We start from the raw sequence: 25,202 nt of genomic DNA, 5'->3' as shown, positions 1-25,202 counted from the left end.
GGTCTAGGCTAGCCTTGGTGCTACAGAAACTGGAGGGCTAAGGTTTGCCTCACCCCTAAGGAGAAGCCAGCCCCTGCCTTTGCATTCAGGTCCAAAGCAAAGCGCCTCCCACTTGTTTCCCCAAGTGGGAAGGGATGCAATAAACCCCCTGGCTTGCTCAGGAGGTGACCAAGCCCTGGACCGAAGAGAGGCAGAGGCTCCGGCCATCCACAGCCTTCCCCAGGAGCAGAGAGAAGGATTTCCTTGTCCAGCTCCACCCCTGGAATCCGGTGCAGGCACCCTTCGCCTGACTCCCGTGTCACATACCTGCCCTTTCCTATGGCACATTCTGTGGGCAGAAGAGGAGAGAGATCCTGGAGGCCCCCTTCCAGAAAGCAGAGCCATAAATGCTTGTTCAGAACCTACTACGTGCAGACCCAGTGTCAGCACTAAAATAACAAGGCAGCAGAGAATGCAGAGAAGAATAAAGTCACAGGTCCTGCCCATAAGGAGCTGTGTGAGCCAAGTAGAAAAAGCAGCTGAGAGTAATAAAGGCAATGCCTGAGAAGTCCTCACTGGCAGCGGTGGTCCTTGCAGCCAGGGACGGTGGGAGGGAGGGCTTGGTTAGCCACCAGTTTTTGTTTTGCTGAGGGGACATGATAAGGGAGGAGACTGGAACTCACCGGTTGAGAGGCCGAGGAGGAGAAGATTGGGAAGAAGGAAAAGTCTGGGAAAACAGAGAGATGTTGAAATGGGACTTAGGGGAAATTTTGTCCCACAGGCACTATGTCAAGCTGTCCTCAACTTCCCATAAAACCTTTCCTAACACCCACATGGCTGTCCATTTTTTTGGAGATGAATTAATGTCAGGGCCCCAATAATGGATTGAGGCTGGCTCAGCTGGCAGGGTTGGGGTGGCCGAAGGGGTTCATACACTCCCAGGTTACAGCAGGAAGTGGTGCCCAAGTTCCCAGATGGGGCTGTGGCTGGCGGCTCTGTCAGCTGGGAAGGGGGTGCTTTGCTGGGCCTGGAATCATGGCTTGGAGAGAAGGGGAAGGCTCTGAGGGTAGGGAGACTCTAAGAAAAAGTGTAAGATGATGTGAAACTTACGGAAAGCCTCAAACCCTGGTCAAGTGAAAGGATTTATTGGGGGTGGGGGGAGGCGAGAGTGGCTAGGACATGGGTCCCTGATTCTAATGTCTTCCAGCCCCTGTATCAGTGAATTTGACCTACCTCACAAAAGAGCAGGGTAGATTATTTATCATGTCTCACTTAGGCTGATAAATAGCACCCCACCCCCAACCTTGACAGGGCTCCTGTCTCCAGTCCCTCCCTCCCTTCAATGTGTCTTCCACATACACTGACACTAGAATAATCCTATAAAAGCCCCGCTCTCATAGTTTCATTTTTATTTAAAGTCCTTCAATGACTCCTCATCACCCACCCACCAGAACTAGTCTAACTCCTAAGCAGGGCACACAGCACGTAATCAGGCCCTGCACATCTTTCCAGCATGATCCATAGTCACTTCCCCCTCGACCCTCACATTCTGTCACACTGAACTACACATAGTCTAACACAACTTGCTTTTCATACCTCAGGGCCTTTGCATATACATCCTCCACTTTGCCTGGAGTGCTTTCCCCAGCTCGACTTCCAACATTCCAGAAGCCCACTGTGACCTTCTCTTCCTGTTACTGTATTTCCACAGTACCCTGTGTACAACACTAGGCTGTACACCCACGTTGTGTCATTACCATGATCGTCATCTGCATATATGTCTATGCCTAGTGAAAGGACAGGACCTGGCTGTATTCTTTGCAGCCCAGCACCTAGCACAGGGCCTAGCTCATTGCTGGCATTCAGAAAATGTTCACTGAATGACTGAATTTGCAACTCAAAAGGGCCCACATAAAAGACGCCCTGTTGGGGAGTCTGTCTAGCTGACAAAGAACCTCGTTTCTCTGAGAACTGCCCCAGACGCCAACTGGACCATAGGTGGACATCTGAGCTGAGCTGGGTCAAATAGATTCCCTCTCAGGAAAGTGGAATTGGTTCGAAGAGAAGCAAGTTTGTTTCTGAAACTGCAACACGTAAACTTTGGAGTGTAAACTTTGTGGGGCGTGCATATGCCACCATTCAAACTGGACAGTAGAGAAAGTCACTGCTTAAAGAAAGAAAATAAGGTGGCCAGGAAGAGGATTTCAGATGGCTTTCTGATCCCCAAGTCCAGCCCTCTCCTGGGAGCATGAAAGATTCCTGTCCCCGCTTCTGGGAGACATCTCTGTTTACTAACAACCTATCCTCTACTTTGTAGCTGAGCTTCACAGGATTTCTGTTCCTTACACAATCTGGACCATGCAAGTCAGGCCTTTGCTTTTGGCAGAGTTGCTTGTGGTTTCTTTTCTTCAAAAACCTTTTATTTTAATACATAAATCACATTCAGGCATAGATTAGACTTTAAATCACCATACATATGAAGAACCGGCTACATAATTTACAGGGCCCAATGAAAAATGAAAATGTGGCATCTTTTGTTCAAAAAGTACAATTAAAGGTACTAAACTATAAAGCTTTTTCCTTTCTTCTACAGTCTCTCTTTTTACTTGTCACGGTGTTTATTTCCTAGTTAATGTCTAAGTAAAATTTAAGTCATTAGCATGAATTTTATCACTTATCTTTATATTGTGCAATGCCCATATGGAGAATCACTGAAATTACACAATCTGTATTTCTTGCTTTTCCTAGAAAAATGTATCAAGCTGGCCAGAAGTGAGGAACCCAAGTCCGCTCAGGCACTGAGCTGTCAGATGGACAACTCTGTCAGGGACCGGGACACTTTACAAAACAAGTGCAGACCCTCATGAGTTCCTGAAGTTCTCGCCCTGAGACTCAGTCCCAGCAAGCATGACAACTGCTGGGTCCTCCTTCCCACCAGCCCCCAGAACAATGTGTTAAGCCCTGGCTGGGGTCAAGGAAGTCAAGCCAGGCCTCTCCCATTTTAGTAGCCTGCACGATCCAACTCACAGCAGACAGGTGATCCCCAGGGTCTTTAAACCTCCACACCGGGATGTGCTCAATATCTGGTGGGTGAGAGAGTCATCCTCACCTAGTCATCTGCTGAATATGCCATGAAGCTGCCAGCCTTGGGCAGAGGTGGTCACCGTTATGCCCAGCCCTGAGACTGCAGAGCAGGCACACCCGACCCTGCCTCTCCCTACATGCACACCAGGCTTTCCCAGGGCCAGAGGGCAGCAATGTTCACAGGGTGAGGGAGGGGAAGGCTGAGTCTTTGGGCACCAGGGAGCTGGGAAGTGGGTGACCAGGAACCCACTGCAAGGAGGTGGGTAGGCTTTGGGAGTTGGTACCATGCATGAGCCAAGGCTCAAGCTCCTGGTGCACGCTCCAAAGTCCTCTTGGGCTTCACTTACGAAATACATCCAAAGACAAAATTAAGAATTATGGGGCCGTGGCTACAGAGCATTAGATCCCAAGCACCGGGTTCCTCTGAAGGTGAAGCCCTGTGTGACTGCTCCAGTCATATGCCTGTGAAGTTGGCCCTATACACATGAGGAAGATCTCTAAACCTCAGTAAATGACATAAGTAACAGGAAGCTGAAACAAAAGAAGGAAAACGTACTTCACATACATATTAAAGAAATTTGAGCACTCAGACCCAGAGGCCAAGGATACCATTCACATCTCACCCGGAGGACGAGTTAAAGAGCAGACATCTTTCCTCCAGGGCTGCAAAGCTGACCAGAAGCTGGGGTATATATGGATGAACTGGAATTGGATTTCTGAGCATTAAGTTAGGCTTTATTCCAAAATGACTTTAGCTGTTCAAAGGGTATTTCATGAAAGTAGATAGACTAATATCAGAGCAACAAAGAGGAGGAAACATTATTAGTTTCCTTTGCCCTAATAACTTATGCTTTTATGGCTTAAGCAGTTCAACAAGAGCTGCACTTCCCAGAGGGTTAGATAAAAAACTTCCTGTTGGCGTTGGCTCCAAACAAGGCCTTTCGTATTTCCGGCATCTTTTGCTGGGCTAAGAGGTCCAGCCGACTTTCCAGGGTATTGGAAACCTTTATTCTCTGATTGCCACTGTAGACCTCCACACCTCCAGCTGCCATCATGGCCAGGTGCACCTCTTGATCAACTCGGACTTCCACACGTTTTTGGGAGACTGATATGTAATCAGGGATGGCTTTTTGCACCGCAGCCTCCACCAGGAGGAGGTCCTGTGGCCTGCAGCGTACAATCACCACGGGCTCCAGCAGCCGGAGCAGTCCCTGGAGCACTAGTTGATCGAGCAGCCCCTGATAGATTTCTGGGTCTGCTACAACCCTGCTGAGTCTCAGCTTCGCCTCATTCAGCAACTCTGAGATGAGGTCATCTCGAGCCCTCAGGACTTTCAGCCTTGCCTGATTCTTTATGGTAGACATCTGGATTTTCTTCTGCTGCTCTATCTGCTTCTCCTTCTTCTCATAATACTCCATAATCTTCAGTCGTTGGGTTTGCACGAGGCGTCCTTTCTCAATGTTGAACTCTTCCTCTGCCTTGGCATCTATTTCTTCTGCCTTCTCATTGGCTTCCTGCTCAATGAAAGCCATCATGTGCTTAATCTGTTTCTGCACATCGACATCACTCAGGGCCATGGCTGCTTCTGGAAAGGGAGGTGGAGCGAGAACTGGTGGACCCTCTGGTTCCCTTGATTTAGGGCAGAGTTTCAGGAGTGTCTCCAGAGCTCCACTTCCTTAGCTGTGGAGTGATAAGGGGAGGAAGAAGAGAGTCAGAGCCAAAGGGAAGGCTCATGGAGACCATCTATCCACTGTTCATTTCACAGATGAAGAAACGGAGGCCCAGAGTGGGAAAGCAACCTGTCCAAGGTCATACCCTGGAAGAACAGAGACTTGAGCCCAGGTTCCTGGAGTTCCACCTCTACTACACTCATCACCTTTTTGTCACCAAATAATATTGAGACAATTAGGACAGACCTAGTCAAGAAGTTTTCTAGTCAGTGATGGCTTAATACTCAGATAGCAAGCTGATGAAATGGAAATGCCAAATTAATAAAGAAATGAAAAACGGAGGCACATTTTGGGTTGAAGAGGGCTGGGGAGAGTCATAAGAAACTCGTGATCAGACAGGATTCAATCCAGGAAGACTGCCTGGAGGCAGAGAGATTTCAAGAGCCCTCAGATGATACAAACAGGCAGCATACTGGTAGGCAGATAGTGGCATCTTGGAAAGAACTGGGAGGTAGGAGGGGTTGAAGGTAGTCTCTTCACTGGAAGTGGTTTCCAAACCTAGATGCATATCTGAACCATCTGGGGAAACTTTCAGAAATATAACTTCCCAGGCTCCACTCCAGACTATTGAGTTAGAATCTCTGCCAGTATGGTCTTGGAATCCATATCTTAAAAGGGCTCCCTGCGATGCCTCACAAGCTCAAGAAAATAATACACGAACAAAATAAGACTAGCAACAAAGAGATATGAAATATTAAACAGAAGCAAACAGAAATTTTGGAGCTAAAAAATATAATCACTGAAATGAAAAATTCACTAGAGGGGGTTCAAAAGCAGATGTGATTATGGAGAAAAAAGAATCAGCAAACTCAGTGACAGGTCATTTGAAATTATCCAGTCAGAAAAGCAAATAAGAAAAAGAGTGAAGAAAACCTAAGGGACATATGGGATACCATCAAGTGGATCAACATCTGCATTATGGGAGTCCCAAAAGGTGAAGAGAGAGGCCATATATGAAAAGCCCACAGCTGACATCATACTCAGCAGTGAAAAACTGAAAGCTTTTCCTCTAAGATCAGGAACAAGGCAAGGATGCCCACTCCTGCCACTTTTAGTCAACATAATATTGGAAGTCCCTGCTATGGCAATTAGTAAAAAAAAAAAGAAAAAGGAAGAAAGAAAAGGCAATCAAATTGGAAAGAAAGAAGTAAAATTATCTTTATTCCAAGATGACATAATTTTATGTCTAGAAAACCCTAACAATTCCACAAAAAACTTAGATAAACAAATTCAGCAAAGTTGCAGGATACAAAATCGAGTATATAAAAATCAGTTGCTCTTCTATACACTAACAATGAACAATAGGAAAAGCAAATTAAGAAAACAATCCCATTTACAATATCATCAGAAAGAACAAAATACTAGGAATAAACTTGACCAAGGAAGCTAAATACTTGTATACTAAAAACTATAAAGCACTGCTGAAAGAAATTAAAGACACAAATAAATGGGAAAATATCCCATGATCATGAATTGGAAGACAAAGATCCTAAAGATCTAACATTCAACGCTCTCCCTATAAAAGCCCCAAAGGTATTTTTTTAAGAAATAGAAAAAAAATGCAAAAATTCATAGGGAACCACAAAAGGGCTGGAATAGCCAAAACAATCTTGAAAGAGAAGAAAGCTAGAGGCCTCATTCTCCTGGCTTCAAAACATATTACAAAGCTACAGTGATCAAAACAGTATGGTACTGGCATAAGGAGAGACATATAGATTAATGGAACAGAATAGAGAGCCTAGAAATAAATCCACACATACACAATAACATGATCTTCAACAAGGGTGCCAACACTACACAATGGGGAAAAGATAGTCTCTTCAACAAATGGTGTTGGGAAAACTGAATATCCACATGCAAAAGGATGAAATTGGACCCTTATCTTAGACCATACACAGAAATCAACTCAAAATGGATTAGAGTTAAACTTAAGACCTAAAGCTAGAAAACTCCTAGAAAAACATGTACGAGAAAGGCTTCATGGTATTGGGCTTGGCAATGATTTCTCGGCAAGAAAAAGCACAAGCAACACAAGCGAAATAGACAAATGGGACTATATCAAACTCAAAATCTGCACAGCAAAGGAAACAATCAGTACAGTGAAAAGACAGCCTACGGAATGGGAGAGAATATTTGCAAATCATATACCTGATAAGGGGTTAATATCCAAAATACATAAGGAACTCCCACAACTCAACAGTAAAAAAAAAAAAAAAGAAAAAGAAAAAACAATTAAAAAATGAACAAAGGATTTAAATAGACATTTCTCTAAAGAAGACATACAAATGAAAAAATGACATGAAAAGACATACAAATGAAAAAATGCTCAACATCACTAAGCCTCAGGGAACTGCAAATCAAAATCATAATGAGATATCACCTTACACCTGTTGGGATGGCTATTATCCAAAAAAAAAAAAAAAAGAAGCAAAAAATAACAAATGTCAGTGAGGATGTGGAGAACTTGGAACCTTGTACACTGTGAGACTGTAGAATGGTGTAGCAGCTACGGAAAACAGTATGGAGATTCTTCAAAAAATCAAAACTAGAACTACCACATTACCCAGCAATCCCACCTCTGGGTATTTATCTAAAAGAATTGAAAAAAGGATCTCAAAGAGATATTTTCTCTCCCATGTTCACTGCATCATTATTCACTATAGCCAAGAGGCAAAAACAACCCGTGTCCATTGATTGTTGAGTGGATAAAGAAAATTTTGTATATACATACAAGGGAATATTATTCTGCCTTAAATATGACAAGGAAATCCTGTCCCATGCTTCATCATGGATGAACCTAGAGGACAGTATGCTAAATGAAAAAAATCAGTCACAGGACAAATACTGCGTGATTACACTTAAATGAGCTGTCTAAAATTCATTGCAGCAGAAAGTAGAATGGTGGCTGCCAGGGGCTAAGGAAAGGGGGAAATGGAGAGTTGTTATACAATGGGTTTAGAGTTTCTGTCATGCAAGATGAAAAAGTTCTAGAAATCGGCTGTGGAACAATGTGCATATAGTTAACAATACTGTCCTGTACAATCAAAAAATTTGTTAAGAGGGTAGATTTCATGTTATATTTTTTTTTTACCATAATTAAAAAAAAAAAAAGATAGAATGCTGTCTAGAAAGATGTACCGCTCACCAGGCTTGGTGGAAAAACAGCCCCGTGTTTGTGACAAAGACCAAGTCTTTGGCTTCAACCTTACAAACTGTCATTGGAAATTAAAAAGAAAATTATTTAGCCCACCTATTCCCCATTATTTTAGGATGTAATGTTTTTAAAACTGCACTTTTGTATATAGAGCAAAACATTCTCTGCTCCTAAATAAGACGAGTCAATTAAATGATTAAGGAAAAAATGTTCCCTAGGTAACCCAGCTGGTCGCCAGCTTCAGGAGCCACTGTGAATGAAAGCAGAGAGACTGGGAAATCCAGGAAGCCCCAGGTTCTGTGTGTAGAGGGAAAAATGTACCAGATGAACTCTTACCAGTCCACTGCCAAGGGCTGGCCTTTGCTCTGGCGCTGGGTGTCTGCACACGGAATGTGGAACTTGGAACGCACGCTGGAACCTGGCACTGCTGCTTCCTTCTCTCGGCAGACGACCCTTGCAGTCTGACCAGGCAGCTTGAATCCAAAGAGCCAGGCTGTCACTGGGGAAGGCTGGCCAAGTCTGTGGGAGGAGGCCAAGAGGGATTTCCTTGGCACACAGGCCGTGGCCGGGGGCTACCCTTGCATGCTCGGAATCTCAATTAAGTTGGCACATGGTGGGCTTTAGCTCCAGGGTGGGCGCACCTTAACCAAGTCATCAGAAGTGGATACATGTGTGAACCCAGGCAGCCAGTTTATTAATTTACGAATGAAAAATACAGCTGTCAGGTTGGCAGATCATGGCCTTCTTTCCCTGTATGTGAGTCGTATGAGAAGCCAAGCCCAAATATTGTTTAATGAGAAACCAGAGCAAGCAAAATTTGCCAGATGGTCTTTAAGGAAAGGGTCACAATGACCACAGGGGCTGGTGTGCTCTGGTCGGTGAGGGAGGACATCCTCTCCAGGCCCAGACAGGGCTATGGGCTCTGGAGGCAGACTGCTGGAATTCAGATCCTACTTCTGCTTTTATCATTTGTATGACTTTGGGAAAGCAGCTCGCCCCTCGAGGCCTCAGTTTCTTCACTGTATAATGGAAATAATAATAGCATCCACGTTATAGGATTATTGTGAGGATTAAGTGAAAGTAGTAAATGTTTAGCATAAGCTAGGCACACAGCTCATCTTCATGCTTCGTACTTATCACTATCATCATTACTACTACTGTTATGATTATTAGCAGCTCTCTTCTGCTATAGGCCTCATTCCTCATCATAGTCACTCTCTGTGTGTACAGAGTATTTAGAACTGATTTGATTTCCGCTCCCTAAAGTAAATGGAAATGCATCCCAATCTTGCCTCCTTGTGTTAAACTTAGTGACCTGCCTGGAATTGCAGCACCTCCTGGCCCTTCAGGGCGCCTTTACACAGTCTCGGATGGCCAGCCACATCCTTTGTGACCGTGGGTGACATCCTCAAATTCTAAGGCCCTTGAGGAAGAGGGGTGGAGTCATCTCACAGCCGGTCACACTTCACTGTCCCTGAATCTCCAGTCCTGGGTTCTCGTGCCCCCTCCATGAGCACCCACACCTAAACAGCTTCTCGGTGCGGGGACTGGAAGGCAGCTGCAGGGCGGGGCAGGGTTAGAAGTCAGGGATTGAGCAAGTGTCTCTGCAGGAATGCGGGTGCCTGTGTAATGTGTCTCGCAGATGTAACTTCCAGTCTGTCTGGAATGGGGATTATGAGCCCACATGGGCCTGTGGCTTGAGCAAAACAACAAAATCAACCTAGAAATGTGAAACGCACACGTCTGCTCTTGCACAAGGGTGCAGACCCCTCCATTCCGATGAGGCAGGCTTGTGCTATAAGTGGCGTCCACCTTGCCCACGTTTGGGGCTGGGGGCAGCATCTGGGGTTTTCCAAGCCAGTCTTACTCCCATAAACTATGCAGTGCCAGGGTCTCTTCATTGCCCCCCAAACACATCAGGCTCAGCTCACCTAACAGTTTCTGCTCATACTGTTCTCTCGGCTAAAATGCCCTCCTCTGCTTCTCTGCACTTACCCTGCCCATATTTTCAGGCTCTGTTTGAGTCCTACCACCTCCTTGACCTCTGGACTCCTCTTCAAAATCATGACAGCGTGGCCTATTTTCCAGATATAATTCAGAGCTGGAGTCGGTGTCTTTTGTTGCTCCAGTTACTTTGCTTTCTCCAGGAAATTCCTTGAGGACAAGAATCTCCCTCTCTAGCAGAAGCTGGACGCAGACAGACATTGGTTAAACACGGACTGACTGGATTAAGGGCTTGGGGGAGGGGGAGAGGGCTCTCTTTTCTTGTCTTTTTTATTGTGAAATACAACTCAGAAAAGTGTACAGAATGGAAATGTGTGGCTGAATGAATTATTATGAGGCAAATAACGTGTAACCACCACCCAAGTCAAGCAGAGAACATTACCAGCACCCCAGAAGCCCCTCTTGATGACCTTGGGGAAACAGATGTTTCAACACTGATGACTTTGTATTTGTGGGCATGGGAGGGGTCCTTAGACGAAGTGTGAGCTTCAACATCTCTCTTCTCGGGCCCTCGCCTCTGTGAGCCTGTGTGAACCCCAGGGAAGTGCAGGATCCACAGCGCCACAGTGGGGGGCAGGGGGCGTGGGGTGGTGCAGGAGTGCTTGATGGGCAAAATGTGTCTGTCAGTCTGGAGCCTGGACCAGACCCTGAAGCAACTGTTTTTCACTCCAGCTAGGATTTGTGAGCAAGTCTGAGGGCAGACGTGTCTGGGTGTGGGCTCCCTACTGGTAGCTAAAAGAGAAGCAACCCCAAACCTGGGCCTCCAGACTTAGAGATTGCAGAACGAGGAAGGGAAGGGGTTTTCCAGAGCTTGGAGCATGGGGGAACTGGCAGGGCCCAGGAAGTGGGTGAGGAAATTTAGAATAATAATGACTCCTTTGGGGGATTTCAAATACTGAAATGCGGGAAGGGGGCATCCCCTTTTTCGTCTTTCAACAAGTATTTGTTGAACACGTACCATGTGCCAGGCACTGTATATGCACTGGAGATAGAGCAGGAATGAGGCAGACACCAGCCCCGCCGCCCAAGCCCGCGATGCAATGGGGGAGAGGAACTGGTGAGCAGGTAATCACACTCGAGTGTGGTGTGTTAGGAAGCAGCAGTTTCAAGGAAGCTACGTAAATAAAGGGATCCAATCCCTCAGCCCCTTCCAGACTTGTTGTGAACTCTTATAATGTATTGTCCTGCAGACAGGTAAACCGTGTAGTGGGGCGTTTGAGACATACCATCAATGACAACAGCTGCCTTCACTTGGAGACAGGTCACTTGGAAAAGGTAGCAAGTTGGTAGTATTCATTAAGGAGAATTTATCCAAACAGACAAGAATCGATCACGTCTTTATGGACACCAGACTCGCTAAGCAACGCCTTAGTGTTTCCAGAGAGGACCTTGGTTCAGAAATGTGGAAAGGTACCTGGAACCCCAAATGGGATGGGGTAAGAACCAGGAAAGGCCACCAGCTGAGTGGCTGCAGGCTTCACTGGAGAAGTGTCCTGTGGGCAAGGGGTCACTCTGGGAGGGAGGAGTAAAGATGGGCACTGAAGGGTGGACCATTTCGATAAGCAGACAGGAAGTGAAACAGTCCAGATGGGGGAATGCTGTGGGCAAGGCATAGTGGTGGGCATGTGCAGGAGGTCTGGGTGCAGGGAGGTGACTGGGCTGGCAGCAGCAGACAGGCCTGCAGTGGCAGTGGGCATGAGCACTGTCTAGAAAGATGGTTGGAGTTGAACTGGGGAAGGTTGAAAATGTCAGACTGAGATTGGGGCAACAGGCAAAGGACACCCATCAAAGGCGTCTGAGCAAGGTTGTTACTTGGCCAAACCTGGGATTAGGAAGCTTACCCTGGTGATGGCAGAGGCAAGAGAGTCTGGCTATAAGCCAAATGCCAGGTCGAGACTGTGCATGGCTGAGGGCCTGGACAAGAACAGAAGAACGGAGGCTTTGGGATGGAAGGAGATGTGGCACAAGAGGCAGCAGGTTTGATGACTCAGGGTCTGACCCTGGCAGCACCTGCTGCAGCTCTGATCACAAGGCCCAGCAGCTCAGCCCACGGAGAGGATGTGGCAAAGCAGGCACACTACGCACCCTGCTCCCTGCAGAGCAAGCTAGTGAGAGAGAAGCAAGAGCCAGAGGGTTCATTTGGTCTGGAAGTAAAAGGAGACACCCAAAGAGAAAATCAGAAGTGCTCATAAAGCTTTCTCTCTGTTTCAGTGCTGATGAGTAAGGGGCCACATACAGTTTTATTCCAAGAACTCCACCCCGAGCGGCAAAGCAGGCTTGGGACAGAGCAGGAGAAAGTGAATGCTACAGGGGCCAGGCAGGTCATGTAAAAGAGAGAACCAGGCAGAGTAAGAAACGTTTCTCCCCAAATAATTTACATTAAGAATTCACATCTTAAATTCTTCTTCTCAAACATCTGCAGGAAAGTCACTTGAAAGCGATCAGGTTCTTCCCAAGAGCAATTTCCTTCAAAGTTGCATGCTAAAAGGTTTTCAGTGGTGGTTTCCCCAAAAAGAAAAGCCCTTTGGCTCTGTCCTTGTCCAAGGCCCAGGCCTCTGCCGCCATAGGAAATGTGGACTTGGGGTCGTAAAATTCCATATTTTAGAGAAGCTGGAAAACCCATTTTAAAAGTAAAATCCATCTATCATTTTTCTTTGCTAGTTTTATTGTGGTAAGATATACATAACATAAATTTTAACCACTAAGTAATGTTCAGTGGCATTAAGTACATTTACACTGTTGTGCAACCATCACCAACATCCATCTCTAGAACTTTTTCATCTTCCCCAACTGAAATCTGTACCCATTAAACACTAACTCCCCATTCCCCCTCCCCCCAGCCCCTGGCAACCACTGTTCTACTTTGTGTCTCTATGAGTTGGACTATTCTAAGAATCTCAGAGAAGTGGACTCATTCAATATTTGTCCTTTGTGACTGGCTGATTTCACTTAGCATGATGTCTTCAAGATTCATCCAGGGGCCAGCCCCGTGGCCAAGTGGTTAAGTTCACTCAGCTTTGGCGGCCCAGGGTTTCGCTAGTTTGGATCCTGGGCGCGGACATGGCACCACTCATCAGGCCACGCTGAGGCGGCATTCCACATGCCACAACTAGAAGGACCCACAACTAAAATATACAACTATGTACTGGGAGGATTTGGGGAGAAAAAGCACCAAAAAAAAAAAAAAGATTCATCCATGTTGTAGCATGTGTCAGAATTTCCTTCCTTTATAAGGCTGAATAACATTTTGTTGAATGTATATATCATATTTTGTTCATTTATTGATGGGCATTTGGGTTGTTTCCATCTTTGGCTATTGCAAATAATGCTGCTATGAAAGCAGGGGTACAAATATCTGTTGGAGTACCTGCTTTCATTTCTTGTGGGTATACACCTAGAAGTGGAATTGCTAGATCATATGGCAATAATTTTTTGAGGAACTGACATACCATTTTCCACAGCGGCTACACCATTTTACAATTTCACTAGCAGTGTACAACAGCTCCAATTTCTCCACATCATCATCAATTCTTGTTATTTTCTGGGTTTTTCTGATAATAGCCATCCTAATGGGCATGAAGTGGGATCTCATTGTGGTTTTGATTTGCATTTCCCTCACAATTAGTGATGTTGAGCATCTTTTTCATGTGCCTATTGGCCATTTGCATATCTTCTTTGGAGAAATGCCTATTCAGGTCCTTTGCTCCTGTTTTAATCAGGTTGTTCCTTCTTTGTTGTTGTTGAATTGTAGGTGTTCTTTATCTCTCTGTGGTCCTGAGCACTCACCTCCAACTGCAAGCCAGGTAGCCACCCAGCAAACAGAATCCTACAGTGGGGTTTTTCAAAGTGTGAGTCATGAAACCAAATGGAATAGAAAATGCAGAGTTCATTATGGGTAGTAAGGTTGAGTATTGTGTTGTCAAACTCTTCTTTGTTATATGTACATGTACACATGTATATATATGTATAATACATATAACATGTATGTATGTACATACACATACATTCTCATTCACAAGGAAAAATGTGTTTGTAACTGTGATTTGCGGTGAGAAACATCTGAGAAGCACTGCCCGCAAATTAACTGAACCCACCTTCCTCAGAAAGCAAGTAAGCAAACAACTATTGTTACTCAAGCAGACCCTTGGAAGATCTCACTCAATCCACTTATCAAAGTATTCACCTGAAAAATAGACCTCTTCTAAGGTAGGGATGGGGGTGGATGGGAGTGGTCTGAGATTCTGGCTACATGATGTATAAGCAGTTTATATGGCTAATATTCATTGACTGTGCCCCATGTGCTGGGTTGTAACGGGATGTCATGGGAAGGTAAGTATTCCGCCGAGGCAGGACTCACTTTTCCCCCTTCATGCCAGGGGGCCCCTGAGGGTAGGAACCAGGCTGCCCCTGAAATAGGAAGTCTCGCTCTTGGCCTCGGATGCCTCCTTGGGCAGCAGCTTGGTGTGCTGAGAAATGCGTTGCACTTGGCATCAGAGGTTCAGGTTTCAGTCCTGATGTCAATCACAGGCTGGGCAATCTGCATAAGGCTCAAAATCTGCCTGAATTCCATCAGGATAAAGACACAAAGCCTCATCTGTAAAACAGGGATGTTAATGACGAGTTCCGCAGCCCTCTCAGTGGAGCTTTGAAAGCCAAAGAGTGAACAAGCTTTGTAAAGTGCTAAGTGAATGTCAGACGTTGTCGTGAACAAAACACACTGCCTCTCATCCTGCCCTTCCTAGAACCACACTTCTGGAGCTGCCCATGTGGTGGCAGACCCAGGATAGAGGTCAGAACCCCAGGAAGGCTCCAGCGGGACTGAGGGTGGGTATGAGGTCAGTGAGGAGCCCCAGGACACAAGCTCTTCAGAAAGAGCTGGCAGGCCAAGCCTCCAGCCTGTGAGCCGTGGGCAGGGACAGCCCCAAGAGAGCACAGATGCTCTGCTTGCTCAGGAACACACAGTTCTCAGCTCAGGGGATGCATTCAGATGCCAAATGCTGCTTTAATATTGACTTAACTCTCACTGTGATAGGTCCTGGCTGACCTCACTTCTGCTGAGAGACATAGCTCAATCCCTGACACGGGGAAGGTTCTGTTTGCAAGGAAGAGAATGTATCCATCCAACTCTGTCCCCCATCATGCTAGGGACTTCCATGATGACCTCATTGGGGAAAGTACTATTTCTGACTCTCCCTGTGCACTCATCTTAACACTTCCCACAGAGTCCAGTACAGAGCAGTTGCTTAATAATAATAATTTGTTGGACCTATGCATGAGTGGATGAGTGGTGAGGAAATTATTTCCCCTACAGGCTGTCACAAATTTAGGGATTTGCAACCCTCTATCTGTGGAAAGAGAGAGAAATGTGCTGCCTCAGAGGGACACCTCCTCCTGTCCTGCCTACATTCCTGGAACACAGAGCTCAATAAAAACTTTAAAAATGTAAGTTATTAAATGAATTTGCCAAGGCTCCTCTGGTTGAATCTGTTCTACTCAGAGAGGTGACTTGAAGGTGCAGGCAGGCTCCCGAGATCCTAACACAACCCCCAATCAGGGATGACACTCAGCATAATGAACGGCTAACCAATCAGAGCAGTCCTGCCTCAGTTGGAACAGGGTCCTGAAGGCCCCTAGCTCTGCCAGGCATCAACCCTTTAGATCTTGAATAGGAGGTCAGATGGAGCCAAGGAAAGGCCTGGGATGACGGGGTCACCCAGGGAGGTTCAGGGCAGGGAGCATTTACCAGCCAATATGAAATTATTTCAGTATTTTTACAATCTGTTTGGCCACATTATTGCAACCAGCTTGTGAAGTTTAGCCCTATGGCATCTGCTGAAAGTTCCCACCTTTAACTGAGGGTCTCAGGAAGGCACAGTTTAGGATACACTTACTGTGTTTCTTCTTTTGTGTTATTTCATTAGTCTTTTTCTCTCTGTGCTTTAGTTTGAGCAGTTTTTGTTGCTATATCTTCAATGTCACAGATATTTTCTTCTACAATGTCCAATCTGCTGTTAAGCCCAGCCAGGGAGTTTCTCATTTCAGGCATCGTATTCTTCAACTCTAGAAGTTTAATTTGGTTCTTTTTTCTATTTTCCATTCCCCTCTTCCCTGTCATCATGTCAAGTCTGCAATTTTCAGCTTCTGTAAGGGATGACCTTTTCTTCCCAGCAAGACTCACAAAGTGAAAGATTCCTCAAATTCAAAACGTGGTTGTGATGCTCAGTGGCCAAAACATCCACTATGCAGGAACAACCATGAGTGAATCTTGGATGGTTTTCTGGCACTCTTAGTACTGAAGCACGGAGTAAAATCACTAATTTCATTTCTGGAAGAGGGATCTATGATCCAGCCTTCTTCAGAGCTTATGGGAGGGAGCCACTCCCAGATCACATGAGTATTTCATACCAGCAACCTCTAAGGAAGTGTCTTTTTCTATAGTTCAGCAATGGGTGGCAATGCCTTCAGCATGATGATTGATCTCCTGACCTCAGGTGGCAGTTGAAAACAGTTAGAAATGTAGATGGGAAAACATTATTAAAGGTGCTTGAGCCAAAATTCTCAAAGGCTCGGGCATACTTCTGACTTTCTGGAATGTAATGAACTGGAAAAAGGGATTTAGATGCATTCTAGAACCATAACCAGAAATGAAAACCAAGTGAATCAATCTTATTGGATTTATTTATCATTCTGATCATTAAGGACCATTGACCTTTAAGAAATTGCTGCAGTTTTTAAGCCGTTAATACCTTAGCCAAAAAAAATTGTGCAATGTATATTACATCAGAGCCTTAGGAGAAAAGGATGCAGAGGGAAGGTTTCACTGGTGGGAAGAGAAAGAGGAATCAGTATGGCATATGGCATGATGCTATGAGGGTGGGCCAGGTGGAGTCTGGGGAGGAGGAGAGCTCTGGGGAGTGAAGAGGCTGTGGTCTGAAGGTCCTGCATGTGTGGAGGAAAGAAGCAAAACAGAAGAGCAGGGCGGACCAGGTGAAAGGATGATAACCATTTTACCGCCTTACCTGTAATCCTAAGCAAGTGGTTAGGTGGGGGAGAAGGGTGCCTACTACAGGCCAGGAATTAGGGATTCAGAGTGAGCATGGATTCATGTATGGACAAACCAACTGACGGAAACTTGGAACAAATCATGGATTTGACCTGGATCCTTCTCACCTCCCTCTTCCCTTGAAATTTGCTTCTCTCCTAAAGCGGGGAGGCCTAGGAACTTTGACTGGTGAGCAACAACCTAAATGTAATGGATATTGCTGGTTGCCTCCCCAGCGTACACTCCCCCGAGACCTATCAGCCACTGTGTAGGAACCATAGAATCTGAGTAGGAGTAAAATTCTGGTCTTGGAGTGTGCCCTGATTGGCCCAATCTGGATAGTCCCAACTCCTAGTCACAGTGATGGTTTCAGAGACGGGGAGTAGCCCAGGCCTAAGGCCACAATCATTTGGCATTCTGTTGGCCACCATGATTGGTTCAGGGATAAACAAAATTGATCTGATCAGAGGAAGTCCAAGATTTTTGTTCAATGAGTGGGTCAAGAGAAACTCCCTCTCCTCTTGGGCAGTGTGGTGTATGGGTGGTGATGCCTAGACCTGGTAAAACCATTTTCTTTCAGGAGAGAAGGCAACCTAAGTAACAAGTTGACCCAGAGAGAAGAGAAAAACCAAGAGAAGTGCAGAAAAAATACAGCCAGAGTTTTGATCTAGCCATGCCTGAAGCTTGATCTACTTCTGGATGTTTCCATTAAAGAAGTCCATATACTTCCTTTGCTGCTGAAGACAGTTCGGGTTGACTTTTCTATTACTTGCAACCCAAAGCCTCCTAGCCATGACAACAAGTGATCTATTGGAATCCATTTCTACATTTCTAGGGTAGATGTGGGAAGACACAAACAAAATGACATAAAAATAAATAGATTTTAGAACCGTACTGTCCTTCTGGAGTTCTACTCTCAGCTTGATTTAGACAGTTGGTTGCATGGTTAGGAACCAACAGGAGATGGGAAAGATTTAAAAAGTGAGGAAGAAGTCCAAAGAAAAAGTAGGGAGGATAAAAACAGAAGAGATTAAGAAGGAAAAGAGAGGGAGAAGGTCTGTGAATCATAACGTAGAATCCTCAGGGTCACCGCAGATCTTCCCCAGGCTGTGCGACCAAGTCCTGTGGATTCTGTCATCGAAACATCCCTAACACCCACAGCCTCCTCTTTGTGTTCACCATCACGCTTGCTTCAGACCTTCATGACCTCTTGCCTCTTCACTCTCTCTGCCTTCACTGTCATCCCCTCCAAATCCATCTTCTGCACTGCTCCCGGAGTGATCTCAAACGACAGCCCCAAACTTGTCACTTTCCTACTGAAAAACTTCTGGTGCCTCCTCTACGTGGAACACGGGAAATACCATGAGCTTTGAAGACAGATCATTCTGAGACCTGGCTCTGCCACTTACCTGCCCAAAATAGGGCAAATTTCTTAATCTCTCTGCATATCACCTATCTCAACTTTAGTGAGAATACTGCAATAGTTAGGATTCCTTTGGTTACCAGTGACAGAAAACTAACCAAAACCCGCTATGCAAAAAGGAGGGGGGACTTATTAACATAAGTGACCAACTGAAAAACAGTAGCACAACAGGGTCTCAGGGCTAGCGACAAGCAAGAACTCGCAAATAGCCTGTGTTATCTCTGCCTTTTTGGGGGGAGGTGGGTTGGGGGGTTTATCACTCCATTTTTGCTTCACTCTGCATTTTAGCTTCATTTTCTTGGATTGGCTATTTCATCAATGGCAGAAACATGAAAGATGAATGGCCAACAGCTTCCAGCCTCACATCTTCCAGGTCAGTTAGTAAAAGAGGGGAGACTCCTGTTTTGAACCCCAAATTCAAAGCTTTCAGGAAGGGCTCTGACTGTCCCATCTTGGATCAGGTGCCCACCCAGGGCTAATCAACAGGAGTCAGGGGCAGGCTGAGTAAGAAGATGGCAGCTTCCATCTAAACCACATGACCACAGAGATTAAGTTAGAAAGAACATCTAGCAGAAGCAAATGGTACTGCTCTGCTTAGACAAACCAATAGATATTCTCTACAAATTTTATCTTGGATGGTTGTTCTTGGGGTGAAATAAGACGGCCTACAAAATATGAGCGTCAAGCACCCAGGACAGGGCCTGAGCACAGTATATTCCACAATACACAGCAGCTGCTCTGCAAGTCTTATGTCCTCCCTTCATCACATCCTCACTTCCAGAGCCTCTGTTTACCTAGATATTGCCGTTGTCTTTTGCGAAGTAGAAAAAGGGCCCCCTCTCTGAGTGGATGCAGCCCTATGGGCACAGGTTTGACAAAAAGAAGTCACATCTGTGATAAGAAAAAAGTGCCCCTTCTTCCAATGAACACTGCCTTGAGCCAGGGTCATGACTTTGTGGGTATCACGTGAGCCCAAGATTTCTCCCTTCAACTTTGTACGGCGCACAGACTGCCCAGCCTGGGAGGGGTCCTGCACGCTTCTTAACAAGGCTTTCAGAGGCCCACCACCTGGCTGCATTACACAGTTCCCAATTAAATACAAATCAGTTCCCTCGCACCACTAATCCCGCACTATGTCCACCCAAATGGCTCGCCCTTCCCAAGGATTTGTGTGCTGTCCTTTTGCCCTGGTGTGGGGCTCTTTCTCAGGCATTCTTATCTTATTCCTTCAGCCTCTTAAGCCCCAGGCCGATGACATCCTTCTACAAGTCCTTCCTCAGCACACCCAGAGTAGGTACTGACAGCCTCCTCTACACTTCCAGAAGCCTGTTCTTTATCCTCTACCACAGCACTGATCACATTATGTAGTAATTACCTGTTTGCTCACCAGTTCCTTTCCGCCTCCCCCTCCAGCGGCTGTGGCTTTCCAACTCTTCGCGCCCTACGCAGGAATAAAGGCTGGCATCTGGTAGACATCAATAGTGCTTCTTAAATGAAATACTGGATGAATCAATGAAGAGTAGGAAGGAGAGGAAAAAGAGGAGAAGGCTAAGTAGAGATTTCTCTGTTCTGACACAGACCTGTGTGTGTTTTGACATTTGCAGTTGACACAAAAGGAGAAAAGCAAGCACAGAGCTTATAGGATGCTTAGAAACAAAGTTACTTCCTGTCCCTCAAATCTCTGAAATTTGAGAACTCTGGGGGTTTTTTTGTTTTGTTTTTTACCATTTGAGGCATTATCTTCTTTGCCCATAGAAAAGTGAGCATGGGCTGACCTGGGCCACCCAGGATAATTCCCCCCTCCCATTCCACATGCACACTGGTGGAATCAGCCCAGAGCTCTAAGTAATCCTGGCAGTCCATTTTGGCATCTCTATGGGCCAAAGGGATGAGGTCACCATCATCAATGAAGTCACTACTGCATGATTCATCCAACGTCAGTTCCCCACATGGACTGCTCTGACATTCCCAGAGCTTCTCCCAGAGTACCCAGAACTTGGGGTCTCCGTCATTTTTCAAGGTTTTGGAGCTGATCCTCCAGCTGCTTGGGTCCCTAGTAAATGTCTGCCCCTCTGGGAAGTAGTGTAAGAACTGGGAGAGCCGAGTCCTGAAGAGGGGAAGCCTCAGAGAATCCTCCATCCTCCAGTCCTGGGACAGACCTCATCATCCTTCCTAAAGGCCTTGCCCATGTCTCCAGCAACTGCCTCTCCCCTCATCCCAAAGCTTTTACCAGGATCTCTCAGGACATATTTCAAAAGGCCCTAGAGTCTTCAAGGCTGAGACCTCATCTCACCCTTACCAATGTGCTCAGTTCACAGAGGAGAAAGCTGGGGGCCAGAGAAGAGAAGTGGCGGGCTCAAGGTAATGCCCTCTCCTAGCTGAGTGCATTCCGGGAGCTCCTTAGCCTCTTCTGATAGACTCTCCTTTCAGAATATTAGTCCCAGCAAATGCTACCTGAAGAAATGGTCCAGTAGACAAAGGAGGCAAGTCTTCCTTTCTTCCTCTCTAAGAGAAAGGGGCAGAGACTGGCCTTGAACCAAGATCTGACTTCAAGGCACTGTATTGCCTTCTTAAACCTGTCATTCAGTACATACAAAGTATCTTCCAGCTTCACTGCATAATCTAAAGCAGCGGGCAATGCAAACACCCACACTCAGACCCAAATGGAGCGGTCTGGTGAGATGTTCCGGGAGACGCCACAAAGAACTTCCGATAATCCGGGAAGTCTTCCCAAGACAATGGAAATCAGATTTCGGGTTTGAGAGTTGAAGCCTGGGAAGTGAGGCATGGGGACACAACACTGAGCATTTCCCAAAGCGCACTTCCAGGCCTTGAATGCCTGATAACCACTTCACCTCGCTGTGTCTGTTTGCTTACTTACAACGTAAGGGAGATCTAAGGCGATGGTCCAGTTGACCTCTGCGCTGCTTCTCAACACAGCATTTTCTAATCCTGAGAATCGATGACAGGAAGGGCTTTATCTCATGGCAGCAAAGCGGAGGTTGGGGGGAGGCTTGAGGTGTCAGCGTGGAGTGTACCCATTCTCTCCTGCCCCTCTGCCCCAGTGCCTAATGTTCAAAACAGCACTGTTGGCCAGTGAACGCGACTTGGCCAGACGCTGTTTCAAGCTTTGCCCGGGCAGGGGGCAGGGGTTGCCACCTGGATCGCAGGCCAAGTCCTAGAGGGAGAATGTACCACTTCTCAGAGATCACAACCTAACATCTTCGAGGGGCACACAGGACTACAAGGGGGTCTCAGAGAATGTCGCCTCCAGGGGGAGCACAGGTACACTGGCTGCACCAGAGCCGGCAGAGTCTCTCGTTTCTGCTTGGTTGGGGGGTGCTTCAGTGGTTCGAGATGTTGTAACTCCCTTAGTCACCAGTTCATAGTAAATGATTCAAGCTCGTGCTGTGCACGGCATTGGTTGGTGGTGGTGGGAGGGGGGACCAAGTAATACGCAGAAGTCCCCACTTTCCAGCTCAGGGACCACCACCATCCCTCCCCCATCACCCCGCGCGCCTTAAAAATTTTTTCTTTTTTAACCCTTGGCCTTTTTTCCTTTCCGATTTCTAGTTCTGTTGTGCACTTAAAGGCCGATAGGATGGATCCTGCCTTCCGGGTGGAGTTTAAATACATATGTATAATTTTGCATGACTATTGCGTCATCGTTGGAGTCGTCGTGGTTCCCCAAGAGGCCTCCTCGTCTTCTCACAGCATCGGGGCCTTTGGACGCTTCCGGCCGCTGCGGGTACTTTCGCGAGGAGCCCTCGGCTCCTCCCGACCGCTTCCCTGGCGGCCCCCTCCCCCAGCCTCTTCCTCCTCCCCCCTCCTCCTCGGCTCCTCCTCCTCGCCCCCTCCCCTGCCCTCGCGGGGAGTCGAGCTAGGGCGAGCCGGCCGGGCCGAGCGGCGGCCGCGGGCGGGGAGCCGGGCGCAGGAGCCGGCGGGCGGGCGGGGGGGGGCGCGGGGCGTGCGGCCGGCTCGGGGGAGGCGCCTGGGCCTGCCCTCCTCCGGAGCGGAGCCGGGAGGGGGCCCCGGCGGGCGCGGGGCGGGGAGAGCCGCCTGGCCCCTCCCCTCTGCTGCCCTCCCCAAAGTTGCCGTCTCCCCCGGGGCCGGACGGTCTTATGATCCAGCGGATCCTCCTGGGGAGGCTGGGTCGGGGAGAGGGCGCGGGCGCAGAGCGGCGGGGGCAGCGGGCGGGCGCGGCGACCCGGGCCTGGGCGGGGATCCGGGCAGCGACCGAGGCGGCGGCAGCGCCCCGGGCCTGCCGCCCCCTCCCCTCGGGCGGGGGTCACCGCTGCATGGGGCCGGGGGGCCGGCCCTGCTGCGCGGAGCGGCGGCGGCGGACCCCCCAGGCGGGCTGGGGCTGAGCCCGGGGCCGGGGCGGGGGCTCCGGGGGGACCATGCCCGGAGGCCGGCCGGCTGCAGCATGGCTCACGGGCCCGGCGCACTGATGCTCAAGTGCGTGGTGGTCGGCGACGGGGCGGTGGGCAAGACGTGCCTACTCATGAGCTATGCCAACGACGCCTTCCCGGAGGAGTACGTGCCCACCGTCTTCGACCACTACGCAGGTAAGCCTCGGAACTGCTGACTAAGGGGCCGCTCCCCGGGCCGGGAACTTTAGAGCAACTTTGGCGGAGCCCCCTCGCCGCCTTCCCGGAGCGCGCTCCCCATCCCTCCCCGGCCGCACCCTCCGCCAGGCGCCGGTTCTACCCCCAAGCTCTGCCTCTGGCCATCCCCTTCGCCTGCAGATCCGACCCCTCTTCCTATCCCCCTTCCCCGCCTGCGCTCAGTCCCGGCTCCCCGCACTTCCCAACCCCCTCGGCGCCCTGGGCCGACCTCCTTGACCTTCCCACAGCCGCTTCCCCTACTGCCCCAAGTCCCCGGGGGAAGCATGTAGCGGGACCGGGCGAAACGTGGCTACGGGACTCGGGAGAGGGGAGTGGGCAACTGGGGGCCACGTCGCACCCCGACCTCACGCCACTTCACGGGACCTCGGCGCAAGGGAAAAGGGGTGACATGTCCTGGGGAGCGCCTGTCTGCCTCCGGCTGGGTTGGGGCAGGAGGGTCCTGGTAGGGAGTGAAATTGCCTCAGAGCCTGGATAATTGTGAGCTTCTCTCCCCGCCCCCACTTCTGCCCTTGCAGTCAGCGTCACCGTAGGGGGCAAGCAGTACCTCCTGGGACTCTATGACACGGCCGGACAGGTGAGTGTCTTGACCCCTGGCCGACACCTTCCTCCCTTTCGCCAATACAGGGCGGCTGCAAGGGGCCTTTGAAAACTAGCTGCAACGGGCCTTTGGAAACTGAGGCATCTAGGAGGGAGGGTGTGTCTGCGAGAGGCCCCTCTGGCTCAAGTCTTTATTTCTTTTTTCAAGTCAGCAAATCAGGAAAAGGATTAAAAAAAAAAAAAACCCAACAACAAACGCAGCCCAGCCCACCCCATGTGAACCCCTGGGCTGTGAAAGTTTTTGCCTGTGTGTGCCTTCTGCATGGTGCCTGGTGTGCAGGTCCCAACTCCTGTTGCAAAGTGGCAGCGGCCAATCGTGAAGCGCCCTTATTTTTAGTTGCAGATGACCAGGTCTCCCCTCACAGCCTCTGTCTGGTCCCTCATTGGTGAGTGGTCTGCCTGCCGGAGGAGCCTGATTGGTGGGAAATGGCATCATCTAATATGATGGGAAGGCATTTGGTCCTGGTTATGTTTATTACAACATCATTGCACTCTGGGACTCGAGTCCCTGAAAACGTAATTTGTGGTGTTACCAGAGGACCACAGGGAAAAAAGAAAAGAAACAACAACCATCCAGCCACTCCCTGGGGCGGGGTGGGGGAGGAAGGGTTAGGAGTTCAGAGTGATCTTGGAGGAAGAGCTTTTTCTCCCCTAGGAAGGCCGGGTGACTTTGTCTGGGTTTTCTTTGGGAGAGATTATTGTGCAGAAAGAAGATGCACGCTCCTCCAGGCAGCCAGCCTCTGGCCATTATTTGCAAATTGGAAGTGGCTCCTAAAGGATTAAGGTCTCTTCTCTGTCTCTGTCCCAGCTCCTCCCTCTTCCCAGACCCACTTTTGCTGTGGGGTTAAGATGATTGTGTGTGGTGAAGTTTTGGAGAATCCAGCCCTGTGATCAGACCTGAAGACTTGGGCAGAAGTTTTCACATGTCATGCAGACTTGAGTCCTTGAGGACATGTGAGCAGCTGAGGGGCTTAAGAGTATCTTTGGGGCATGTCCAATAGTACAGTTTCCTTATCTGTAAAATGTGGTTTAAAAAATTCAGAGCATTCCCTGTGCATAGATGATGTGCCAGATGCCTCCCTCTGAGTCTGGCACACCCGAGGTCGCTGCTCAGTAAAGGGGAACTGTGCTTTGTAGCTCCTGTAGATTTGGATTTTGGAATTGTGGTACCAGGGTAGGTTCTGAAAAATGCCTTGTTGGGGGTGGGGGCCTTGATGTGGCCTGTGGTTTCTAAACTGTTAAGTTAGAGGAGCATCTGCAGATAGAGAAACTGTTGGCCCTGCGATGCCTGAGGCTGCCCTCTTTCACCAAACTGATGCAAGTCAATCCAACTGGTTCCTGGCTTTCCGGGGCCCTTTTGGTGGCCTGCCTTGTAGTTGTTAGTCCTTCTGTCTTTATCAGAACGTAGGGAAGTCAAGAGGCAGAACTCATTCAGTCCAATAAGACCAACTTTGAAGCGGTGCAGTTGATAAACAACAGGTTGGATTTATTGGTTGAAAGGAGAGAGGTTTTTAACAATTGTCTCCAACTTTAACTTCTCTCACTACTGCCCTTCCTTCTT

At 48.0% G+C, this 25,202-nt stretch overlaps 2 protein-coding genes across 2 annotated transcripts in view; one reads left to right on the top strand and one right to left on the bottom strand.

The window, feature by feature from the left end:
• Positions 1 to 3,959: 3,959 nt before the first annotated feature.
• ATP6V1E2 (ATPase H+ transporting V1 subunit E2) lies at positions 3,960 to 4,640 on the bottom strand. Its single transcript, XM_046660460.1, has one exon. The coding sequence runs from the start codon at positions 4,638 to 4,640 to the stop codon at positions 3,960 to 3,962; it is 681 nt and encodes a 226-aa protein (XP_046516416.1).
• A 17,734-nt stretch (positions 4,641 to 22,374) lies between these two features.
• RHOQ (ras homolog family member Q) overlaps positions 22,375 to 25,202 on the top strand; it is a 38,891-nt gene continuing 36,063 nt past the window's right edge. The window contains exons 1-2 of the mRNA XM_046663052.1: positions 22,375 to 22,984; positions 23,560 to 23,618. Of these exons, the coding sequence (XP_046519008.1) occupies positions 22,843 to 22,984; positions 23,560 to 23,618 (201 nt within the window). The 5' untranslated portion in view covers positions 22,375 to 22,842. The remainder of the gene's footprint in view (positions 22,985 to 23,559; positions 23,619 to 25,202) is intronic.

This window comes from Equus quagga, chromosome 5 (assembly GCF_021613505.1).
Source record: "Equus quagga isolate Etosha38 chromosome 5, UCLA_HA_Equagga_1.0, whole genome shotgun sequence".
Lineage (NCBI taxonomy): Eukaryota > Metazoa > Chordata > Mammalia > Perissodactyla > Equidae > Equus > Equus quagga.
The sequence above is the reverse complement of the archived record's forward strand: the minus strand, read 5'-3'. Positions and strand labels throughout refer to the sequence as shown.